This window comes from Cibotium barometz, chromosome 48 (genome assembly GCF_041138505.1).
Source record: "Cibotium barometz isolate CiBa-2024 chromosome 48, ASM4113850v1, whole genome shotgun sequence".
NCBI classification, from domain to species: Eukaryota; Viridiplantae; Streptophyta; class Polypodiopsida; order Cyatheales; family Cibotiaceae; genus Cibotium; species Cibotium barometz.
In genome coordinates, this window is record NC_141093.1 from 10,036,296 (window position 1) to 10,048,458 (window position 12,163).

At 39.3% G+C, this 12,163-nt stretch overlaps 1 protein-coding gene across 2 annotated transcripts; it reads left to right on the forward strand.

Moving 5' to 3' along the window:
• Positions 1-2,178: 2,178 nt before the first annotated feature.
• On the forward strand, positions 2,179-6,988 carry LOC147610796 (protein NRT1/ PTR FAMILY 2.13-like). Of its 2 annotated transcripts, XM_086785115.1 has the most exons (5): positions 2,231-2,268; positions 2,391-2,511; positions 2,719-2,936; positions 3,357-3,940; positions 6,023-6,988. In XM_086785115.1, exons 2-5 carry the CDS (start codon positions 2,397-2,399, stop codon positions 6,852-6,854), a joined length of 1,749 nt encoding a protein of 582 aa, XP_086641241.1. In that variant the 5' UTR covers positions 2,231-2,268; positions 2,391-2,396; the 3' UTR covers positions 6,855-6,988. The 2 variants fall into 2 exon arrangements, with proteins under 2 accessions (XP_086641240.1, XP_086641241.1); XM_086785114.1 differs by having other exon boundaries at positions 2,179-2,511.
• Positions 6,989-12,163: the final 5,175 nt, after the last annotated feature.

The window sequence follows — 12,163 nt, forward strand, 5'->3', positions numbered from 1 at the left end:
TTCCATTAAAAAAAAAAGCTCTATACATTCACGCTTCTTTTGTGGAATTGACCCTTTGGAAATCTCCTTAGATGTAATCCATCTATCAGTAAAAGAAAGAAGATATTAGAGATGTTATTGAATAAAGAAGATATGAAATAAAATTTTATACTAAAAATTAATGAGCGCCGATAAATACCTTGCAACAAGCGATCCAAGGCGATATATCACATCTCGGACTCCTCTTGTAGTACATCCATCAATAACAAGGGGTAGAACATGCTACATACATGATTAATCCAATCAACAAACATGCAAGAAAATAAATACTTTCAAAGATCTGAATAGATTTACCTTCACAAAATTGTGCCAATCGTGTGTTTTTAAACCAGACAAGCTCTTGTCATTATGTATACATATACAATGCATGTATGCATGTATATATGTATATACTACTATGTGTGTATGTACTATGTATGTACATGCACATTGTATATGTGTATGTATATGTATATTTATATGTATATGTATATGTATTATATAGATATATATATAATATGACATATGTACTACATATGACATACATCCGTGCATATATATATACATATATAATGCATGCATGCATTATGTATATAGAACATACGTATGTACTATTATATGTGTATGTACTATGTATGTACATGCACATTGTATATGTGTATGTATATGTATATGTATATGCATTATATATGTATATGTTTATGTACATGTATTATATAGATAAAGTAAAGCTTGAAAATAGTTGAAGTTAAATAAAGTTTTTTGAACTGTCGATCTTTGTCCCATCCCCGGGATGGCCCTATCCCCTTCCCCGCTCTCGTTCGTCAGGAATGCTTACATACATACATACATGCATGCATGCATGCATACATACAATGTACATACACACATGCATGCATGTATATACATACACACATGCATGGATTCATACAATGTAGATACATATATACATGTGATATACATACATACATAATGTCTTACATACATACATATATAATGCATGCATGCTTGCATTATGTATGCATAACATTAAACATATGTATGTACTACTATGTGTGGCTCAATTCTTTGATGCAATACGTTTGACAAGTTGATGGCATAGAATCCATTTATGTCCATCCTATATGTTGCATTTTGTCCATGGTACTGTGTCTGGAACCATTTGACTCGTAGCAACACTTGCTTGAAGGACCTATAAGTAAATAGTGTATTGAATATGATGCATCCTTGGTAATGACTAAAGCAAGGTATCTCTTAAAGGTTCAAATATGTTTTGAGAATTGATATTCACGCTTAGGGATATTTTTTTTAAATACGTAAAGAGTTGCTTATGGAAGAAGTGGCTGATTGATTAATAAATTGTGATTAAAATAAGAAAGTTTACGTCAAAGATGACATATTACCATAAATTGTGATTAAAATAAGAAAGTTTACGTCAAAGATGACATATTACCATGCATTTCTTGGTTAGAGGTTTGCCTCCAACACGTTATACAAATGACAACAAAATATATCCCCTTACTAGAAGGCCAAACATTTTGTCCGTTGGTTGCCGTATATGCTTCTTGAAGACTAGAATCAAATGGAATGAAGAGGGATATTCATTGAATAATGTTTTTTTAATCAAAAGTAAGGCAACCAAAGATGACATATTACCACGCATTTCTTGGTTAGAGGTTTGCCTCCAACACGTTATACAAATGACAACAAAATATATCCCCTTACTAGAAGGCCAAACATTTTGTCCGTTGGTTGCCGTATATGCTTCTTGAAGACTAGAATCAAATGGAATGAAGAGGGAAATTCATTGAATAATGTGTTTTTAATCAAAATTAAGGCACTGCCTCAATTAAGATATACTGTGAATGTTGTGATTTGTGAATATGGCTCGTTGAATTTAAATTTTTAATGATGCGGTTCATAACTTGGTCGATGCTTTCAAAGGCTAACATAGGAGAAGTGGGCTGCTGAATGTGACGGACATAATGTAACTAGCATCGATAGTATGTTTAAAAACTATCAAATTGAAGATCTATACAAAAGTCATGGGTTTCTCCACCCTCTATGTCACGCTTTATTCCCTAAACTTATTCCTGTGTCACTTAATTACTGTACCAAACACAAAAGACATATGAAGACGAATGAATTCCCTTCTTTCTTCTTTATATACTGTGTTGTGCATGGCTGCTCTCATTGCTCGCTAACATGAATTTCTGAGCTGGTTTAGGGTTTGCTAAATGAGATAATTAGGTAAATGCTCACTAACATGAATTTCTGAGCTGGTTTAGGGTTAGCTAAATGAGATATTGAGATGATTTGCCATTAAATTACTGTAGCCGCCACTGATAAACCACGGATTGATTCATATTAAGTTCCAGATGGCCACCACTGACAGTAATTCAAACAGTGGGACGGAAACCCAGGCTCCAAGCTCAACACCAGATCAACAAATGACGTCCAAAGGCGGATGGAAGACCTTGCCTTTCATTATCGGTATCTCTAAATCTTACACCAGAATTATAGCTTTCAAACCACACAGGTTCTCCGTATCTGCTTAGAAAACAAGGCAAGCTTAAGGCTTATAATTAAGGTCAAAACATGCAAAACAACGGCAAGCTTAACGTTTAATTAACATCAAAGTGTGAAAAAACAGCAAGCTTAACGTTTAATTAACATCAAAGAATGCATTAATCAATGCAGGCAATGAAGCTTGCGAGAGGATGGGGTCGCTGAGCGTTCTGTGGAATCTGGTTCCTTATCTAAATTCAAGGTATCACATGACCTACCTGAGAGCTGCTTACATAGTGAATGCAGTCTCCGGAACGTGCAGCTTGACACCTCTCATGGGAGCATACCTTGCGGATTCCTACTTTGGGCGATACAACACCATAATTGGCTCCTCATTCTTCACTCTGATGGTAATTATCCTTCTAGCTGCTTAATTGATTTGAGGCTGTTCATTAGTTTAATACAAATTAGTAGCTTAGAGTGAGTTAGGGTTTACTTTGACGATTTAAGTCTTCCACAGCCGTAATGACCATTTAAGTCTTGTACAATCACGACTTTACAACGGCCGTGATCTTCAATCACAGTAAAATTAAACGACCATCTACAAGTTTGATTAGCATTAAGAAATTTGATTATGACTGATCGCTGGATTCCCCTTGCGGATTTAGTCTACGCCTTCCGCAGTTTCACCAGGATAGCAGGCAATTCCGACGTGTTGCTCAGACTTGCTCTTCATGGGTCGAAGGGGTATTTAGTCCGAAGCTCCATTTTGAGAATAACATGGCATGTTTATTAATCACACTACGTGATTATGTTGATGATGATGGCAGGGTTTAATTCTTCTATGTGTGTCAGCGACAAGCAAGGCGAGGCTACAGCCGGCGGAATGCGTGACGCCAACGCCAGCGGAGCTGATATACGAGTGCCCACAAGCGAGCAAAGGTCAGATAATGTTTCTGTTGGGGGCGTTTGGGCTGATAGCAATAGGGTCGGGGGGGTTGAGGTCATGCGTGTACAGTTTCGGGGCGGATCAGTTCGACGGCTCCACAACACAAGGCAAGCGGGCGCGGCAGAGATTCTTCAACTGGTTCTACTTCTTTAGCTGCGTCTCTCTGCTGTTCGGCCTCACAGTCATTGTTTACATCCAACAAGATATCAGCTGGAGCCTCGGCTACTTCATCCTGGCCGTCGCCATGTTCGCCTCCGTCCTCGTCTTCGTCGCTGGCTCCCGCTTCTACCTCCACCAACCCCTCGACGGTGGCCCTTACTCTGGCCTCGCCCGTGTCCTCTTCGCCGCCTTCTCCAAACGCCACCTCCCTTTGCCCTCCGACCCCGTCGAGCTCCACACCACCACTGTTGCCGCCGCCGACATTAAAGACCATGGCCCACGACTTCAGCACACCGATCAACTAAGGTACAATGCCCTCCTCAATCCTACAAGGCTTAGGACAATTTTGTTTCTACGAGAGAGAAAAAAGAAAGGGCAATTTCACCAAACTAGTCAAATAAGCATTGCCACTTGGTTTTTTCCATTAATTTTAGTAAATCTATCGGTTTTTAAACTACAATTCTTAAAATCTCAGCTGTTAATCTTTTTAGGCAAGCAAAAATTTAACTAGCTTTTTTTGAAACTTACCCTGCAAAAATATACTAAAGGATGGTTTTTTTTATAACACTAGTTTCTGCTAACACTTCAACACATGGAAGCCTTGAAAAAGACACTAAAGGATGGTTTTTTTCTAACACTTGGTTTTGTACTACAACTTAAACACAAGGAAAAGATCTATATTTGTTCCATGATACACTAAGAACTTAGTGGGACACGGGCCTTTTCACCTCCCAAAAGGGAAATATTATCTCACCCATTCCTCATGGATGGAAAGTTTCCTTAGCCCACCCTCCTTTTCAGAATTGACACTCCAAAAAAATGGGGAAGAAAATTTAAAACCTATTAATTGTATGGTGCTTGTAGTTATTTTAAAACACACAAAAACAAGGGAGAATGTATAGTGGATCAAAAAATGGATGAGGAAGTTGTTATAATGATGTCGATAACCATAAATAATTCTTGAAAATAAGAGGCCACTCCCCATTTTTAAAGGAAGGACGCACTCCTAGACTCCCAATGCACATTCTCCTATTCGCCATAGTCAATTGATCGTAGAATGTACGTCCTATTCGTACGATCAAGAGACATAAAAAAATCATAAAATTCTGGAATCATGGAAAACATTCCCAAGAAGTTAAGAGTTATGTCCCACCTTCACTTAAGGGACTAACTTAAGGGACTAAAGAAAATGAATCGCTTGTATTAAATGCATACATTGAAAGTTGATTGGTTATAGTCATGCAAGTGAATCCCTAGTCACCCCTATTTTGGGCCTTACCTATAGCCCTTTCCCACGTGTATGTTAACTCAAAATTAGACTAACATTTGCATTAATTACTTTGTTGTACTACATATTCCCATTCCAAAATTCCTCCTTTACCACAAAGATGCCTACTTAACTAAGAGAGGAGCCCCATGCTCATGACTTGCAAGGCTAAAATGATCTAGGAAAAAAAAGTACATGTTATTAAAAACTCAGTCAAACTCTTCTTCATTGGTTAGTTGTTATTAGACTTATGAAAAATGACCATTTTTTTCTTTTTTTTAAAGGGCAAATTTTATAATTTTTTTAAAAAGATACAAGTCCACCAATCAAAAATGTAGCTTCTTACACTAAGAGGCTTGATTCAAGAAAAATGACTATTTTCATCCACATTTAGGAAGTATTGCATTGACTAGCCTATGAGAGACGAGCATTTGTCCCTGATACAAAATCTCTTTCTTTCCCAAGAAGCTGAGTGGTGAGTCACTATAATTGCTACAAGCATCTCTTTCATTCCCAAAAAAACAATGTTGAAATTTGAAGCCTGATGGGGGCATCTGCCTTCTATAGAAGGCCTGCTAGAAATAAGGTTGCAAAAAAGACCACTATTTTGGAAAATTTCTCTAAATTTTATACATAAACATATATATTTGAAAGGTCAACCTAGTTTATAGCCTTTAGGTTTCAGCCCTTCCAAAAAGCTGAGTTGTTAATCTCTGGTTGGTGCAGATTCAGCTTGATGACCCCTCCCCACTAACCACGAACAGTTGGGATAGACCATCGGTCACATTTCCCTCGTCGTGTAGAGGCGTCCCTCTTCTGGATGGCCTTAATTTCTCTACACATTTACAACAATAACCACAAAGAATGAAGAAATTCCAGACCACCCCTTAGGTCAGGCTCAATTAAGATTAGAGAGGGATAAATGGAGAGAGAAAAATCTACAATGATTCTAAGTTTTAAGCAATTTCTTTCCCCCTTTCCAAGAAAACGATTCCCATCTCAACAATCAATCGCAGGCGGCATAATTTTGGGCTGTGTATTATTATACTTGTAAATTGAAGCATTTGATTTTTTCCAAAGGTTACTTGATTGAAACTCCGCATAATTTTGCATGGCTTCAGGTGGCTAGACAAGGCTGCAATTGTGGAAGAAGGTGATGGTATGGAGTCCAGCAAGGATAGAGGTGATATTGAAGCAACGGTGGTTGGAGGAGGAGCGTGGAGGCGGCGGCTGTACACGGTCCATGAAGTGGAAGAGTGCAAGTCGGTGTTGAATCTTGTTCCTATATGGGGTTGCATGATTCTAGCCTCTGTCGTGCAAACTCAACTAGGGAATTTTACTGTCGGCCAGGCCGTATTCACTGACCCCTACTTAGGGAAATTCAAGGTAGCCCCAGCGTCTCTGATAGTTGTCATAATTGGCACCTTCATATTAGCAATCCCTGTATATGATCTCGCCATTGTGCCTATAGCACGCCACTTCACCAAGAACCCTCGCGGCCTTAGCTTGTTGCGCAGAATAGGTATTGGTATGCTGGGGTTTTCTTTAACCATGGTGGTAGCTGGATTGGTGGAGCACAGAAGACGCAATCAAATGAACTTACATGGGAAAACTTTATCCATCGCATGGCTCGTTTTCCAATGTGTGACCTTAGGGGTATCCGAAACATTTGCTGGAATAGGTCAATTTGAGTTCTTCTATGAGGAGCTCCCTAGCGGCATGAGAAGCATGGCAGGGGCACTCTTTTGGAGCTCCAGTGCCTTGGGCTCTTTCTTTGCCAACCTCGTGGTTGCAGTGGTGCAAAAGCAAACAACAGAACATGGTGGAGATTGGTTGCCCCCCAACCTCAACGAAGGCCACCTTGACTACTTCTACTACGTGCTCGCATGCATTTCTACCCTCACCGCCTTCGTCTTTATGGCATGTGCCCATCGCTACAAGCATGTTCGTTGAACTGGGGGATCTTCCACCCCTTGGTTGCCTTGTTTGAGCAGATCATCTTTTTTTTTTGCCCAGGATTTAATATTTATAGCAAATTAATACAGGAAAAATTTAATAAAGCTAATGAAAATGGCCAATGTTATGGCCCCTTACTAAATTGTGATTTACTTTAGCTCCCACCCGTGCACATGAGTTTGCCCCTTTGTACATTGCTGTCACATGAGCTAGAGGAGCCAAGGATATGGTTCTAGAGGCGATGGCTAGAGAGAATGAAATGTGGCATGGGAAAACAGTGCAATATCTAATTATTAGGACTTGAAACCATAGCTAGAGCTATTGCAATTTGATGAGGGTAGAATTAATTATTAGAATTGGACTAGACTTTGGGATGTACTCAACAATTTCAGTAGGAACTGGTTCCAAATGTTCATTTGGGTTTATATATATATATATATATATATATATATATAATATTACCTATAAATGACCTTTACAAGAAGTTCAGAGATGCGGGCCCTTGGGCAAAGTTTACTCCAGACCATTTACATTACAATTAAGCAACTTGCATAGAAGGTCCCATGTATCATCTTCCCAATCAAAAGAGGACTGGCTCCAAGAAATATGGTACCCTAGCTGCATGCATGCTATCATCATTGCTTGAGAGGTACAACCTTTGGGAGGCATCTTCCCCAAGACTTGTTTACCTACCCATACCTTCACCACTAGTCTGGTGCCCAAGGGGTTCTCTTTAAAGACCACAAAGGTGTGGATGGGGTGTTTCTCCTTCAGGTACCATCTTCTTATCTTTGGCCCATATTTGGGAAGCCTTGCTTTCACATCATAGCCTGAGTATCCTTGCATAATAACAGGAGTTAGGAAACCTAGTATGTGCAAGGGTCAGCTGATTAGCAGATCAACTAATCCCTGCCTGCAGAGAGTACATTACCTGGAATATATTAGCATGATTTAACTTATTCACATAACATATGGACCAATAGGATTGAATACATTTATACATGAGCTCAGTACCATCAAGAGAAGTATTCCTCCCTTTTTGAAGGACTGTTATTCCTGGTACCCAGATTTCCCATAGGCAACATAATCTAATAATGTTAAATAATAGCACCCTTAGCATCAACCCCGCTTCCAAGATCTCAATCCCCCTTAGCACCCTTAGCATCAGCCCCGCTTCCAATCCCCCCAGAGACCCTGAACTCCTAGATACCCATTTTCCAATTCTACCCCATACTCCCCTAATAGGAAGGCATTCCGAAAAAGCATGCCTCCCATCCTCCAAGGATGTTCTACACCTGGGAAAGCAACCTAAGGTGAAGTTCCTTTGAAGAAGTTTAGTTCAAGAGATAGGGTCAACATGCAGACTCTCCATAAAGAAACTCAGAATTTCATAGGGATGCTTGCCTCCCACAAGTATTTCCACCTTTTGCTCCATGTTCCAACACTCTAGTTAACCTTCCAGACTTTGTTGCAATATTCTAGGTTTAATTCACTTTTCCTCAATTCCAAATAAAAGATCTTAGCTGCCCCTTTATCGAACTTCACTCCATTGAACCATATCTAGTCCTTTATCCAGCAGGAATCATCACAAGCAGTGGACACCCATACCTTCTGTATTTCTGGCATCATCTATCCTACTAAATGCCTCTCTCTTGGTAGTAATCCAAAATTTGGCACCAACTGATCCAACTCCTTCCATCTTGCCAGTGACCAATACCAGCGAATCAACCAATCTTCTCAAACCTTTGTTATTCAATTTTTTGGCTAAAGTAATGTCTAGAAGTGCTAGAGGGGGGTTAAAATTATGGGACCACCAAATCCCTAGACTGATAAAGGAATTGCTAGTAGTTATGGGGCAGCCATCCCAATAAGTTAGGTCCAGCACTTCCTTCCATTTCCCACATAGAAAGTTAAAGAATGGTGAGTTGGAGATTTTGAGGGGAGCAAAAGAAAGAAACTTGTTTCTCGAGTTAAGTCCAAACCACCTACCTTTCTGAAGGACATGTGAGTCTTTCACCACATCTTTAAACATTCTAGACCATACCTCTTCCTAGTGTAGGCATTTGGGAAGAAGAAGAGCAATTCTGACTAGAGCATGTGTAGGATGATGCAGAATACCCAAACCTCCTTCCCTTTTTGGCATACTTAGCTTGTCCCAGGCTAACCATGCTACCACTCTCCTTCTTCTACACATCTTCCTCCATAGAAATTCCCTTACAAGACCTATGATTCTTTTCCACTAGGCTTTGCCAAAGTTGATAATAGGGCACAAAAACATGATACAAGCATTCAACATAGTATTGTAGATGGTTATTCTATCATGGAAGGGAACCCTTACCCCTTTCCATTTCTTCAATTTCTTGAGAAATCTTTCTAGGGCCGAATCATATATCTACTTATTAGTAACCTCCACCCCAAAGGGACTCCCAAATGCCTAATGATTTGGCCTCTCTTGACCACCTCACATCCTCATCTTTCAAGATAAAAATCATTGTCCTCAGTCAGAATAATTATTTTAGATTTTTGAATATTATATTTGGACCAAGAAGCATTTGCAAATTCATGTACTATGGATACTTTCCAGGTTATTTCAACTTGCCAATTAATATCTCAATAGAATATGTCTCACTATTAGCTCTTCCAAGGGGGGTAAAAGGATTAGAGTAAACCAAAGAACTAAGATCACTAGGGGATTAATTGGCTCCCTTATCTTTGATTGCAAGTCTATTTTGAGTCCTCCTAGCTTCTTCCTTAGCTATCCTAATGGGAGATTCTCTTGGTCTTAGTGACTTTGGTCCACCCACTTTCTACTATCCGGTGAACATCAATAAACCTTCACCTTTCTCTTCATTAGACTCTCAACAGTCTCAGCCTTATCCATTTTCATATCCCCCCTAAGTCAACTACCTCCTTTTCCTCTATGCCAACCTTATCCTGAGACTGGAGGATAGATTTTGTGGGGCCCATAGCACCTACATCTAGGAGGAAAAAAAACTACATTATAGTAACCTGATTACTTCACCAAATGGTCTGAGGCACGAGATGAAAAGATGTTGCACACACCACTACTAATTTCTTGATTGAGCAAATCAATTTTCATTTTGGAGCTCCAACCGAAGTTGTATCTGATAGGGGGACACATTTCCTCAATGACGTTATCTTGAAGGTCTGACTGATTACTTAAATATTCATCATGATAAGACATATAAACCTTCTACCAATGGGCAAGTTGAAAGCACTAATAAGACATTAATCATTGTCTTAAGAAAAACCATTGCATCACACAGGGATGATAAGTTATATGTTGCTATTTGGGCTTATAACACTACATATAAGGAGGCTACTAGCTTTACCAATTTTCCATTGGTTTATGGACAAGAATGTGTACTCCCTAGTGAGCATGCATTGTTGAGCTTAAGGTTTATTCATGAGCATAACCTTCCTTTTGAGGAGTCTTTGTTTGCAAGAGATATTAAACACTTTGAATCATTTAGATGAGTGGAGGTTGAAAGCTTTCTTCCATCAAGAGGTTTCAAAAAAGAGACAAACAAAACAACGAGCTAGAAAATCTTGTGAGTTTGAGAAGCACCAATTAGTGTTGCTTTATGATGCCAGCCATGAGTTGTTTCTAGGAAATCTTAGTCATGTATGGTTAGGTCCTTATCTTACAGTTGAGGTGAAACCAAATAATAAGGTCCTTATCTTATAGTTGAGGTGAAACCAAATAATAAGGTCCTTATCTTATAGTTGAGGTTAAACAAAATAATAAGCTCCAATTAGCAAAAATGGATGGGAAATGGTTTCCCACTAAAACCAACCTTGATAAAATCAAGACATATTGGATTTGACTCATCTTCTCACTGTGCATTTGAATGCCTTTTCTCCTTTGTGTTGCACATAGGAGGTAGTAGATAGGTGTACTATGTGGTTTGATGGAGCTAGTAGAGGGTCTACAAAGTATAGATCATGAGGCATTGTCATACAATGTCATCCTAATGGGTGCTTTAGTCTTCTAGGGTTTAGTTTGGGGGAATCTTTTAGTAACAATATGGCCAAATATCAAGCTTTTCTAATTGGGTTGAGGGCACTGAGAAAATTTGGGGCATCTTTGGTTCATGTTAAAGGGAATTGACAATTAGTTATCAACCAACTTTTGGGCATTTCTAAAACACTCCATCCTCTCATGCATTACTCTACTGCCGACAAGCTTTTGTTTCATGTTAAAGGGCATTGACAATTAGTTATCCACCAACTTTTGGGAATTTATAAAACACTCCATCCTCTCATGCATTACTCTACTGCCGACAAGCTTATGATCTTCTTTTGTATTTCCATGACCCCACTATTGAGTATGTTCCATGTTGTCAAACCACCATTGCCGTGACACACTTGCCATGAAGGCTCTCTCTGGATCCTTTGCCAAAACTTGGGGACCTTTTTCGCCTTACTCTCTCTCGTTAGAAGATCTTAGCACTATTTGGGAGGATATTCAAACCATGAAGATCTTTGGGCTAGAGTGTATATCTTTAGAAGTGGGCATGGTGTGAGAGATCAATGTTATGCATTGGGAGACGTTAGTTTATGCTCTTGCACACATTATTAGGTAGCTACACGAGGTCACTTTTTCTTAGGTAGATCCACTATACCTAATTATGGTTATGTAGCCCAATGGATAAGGCACCAGTCTAACAAAAATTTGGATTCACACTACCAGGCTAGTTTCCCCTACAACACACCATTCTTGGATTTTTTCTGACCCCTATGCATTTTTCTTAGTGTGCAAGTCTTATGTGTATCATTATTTATTTATCGTATATGCATAATATTTTAAATATTAGCTCACATGCTCACACTGTTACACTTCCAACAATGCTCTCACTTGGTCTCGACCAAAGTTTCATGTTCTCGTAGGAAATTTTAAAGTAAAGGCACGTTCATATGAAGATCTTGGAACTCTTGTCTGTATTCAATGCTCAAAGAAATGAATATCTTCCTTTTACATGGGAACCTTGTGAGAAGAGGCCAAGGCTTGTCAACCACAAAACCAAAAAAAAACCTTGTGAGAAGGGGCCAAGGCTTATCAACCATAAAATTTAAAAAAAAACAATGAAGAAAAGAAGAGAATGCAACCCTTGGATGCACAAAGTTGATTGAGAGCCATGGTTTTTACAATGTTGAGATATCGAGCTCATCTAGTGAGGCGGTGGACACTGATGACCCGCCTGGGGAATAGGCCCCACACTTACACCACTGGCATGGTTGGTGAGATCATGGGTCATATGCGGCCAGTGGGATGATAGGCTGTG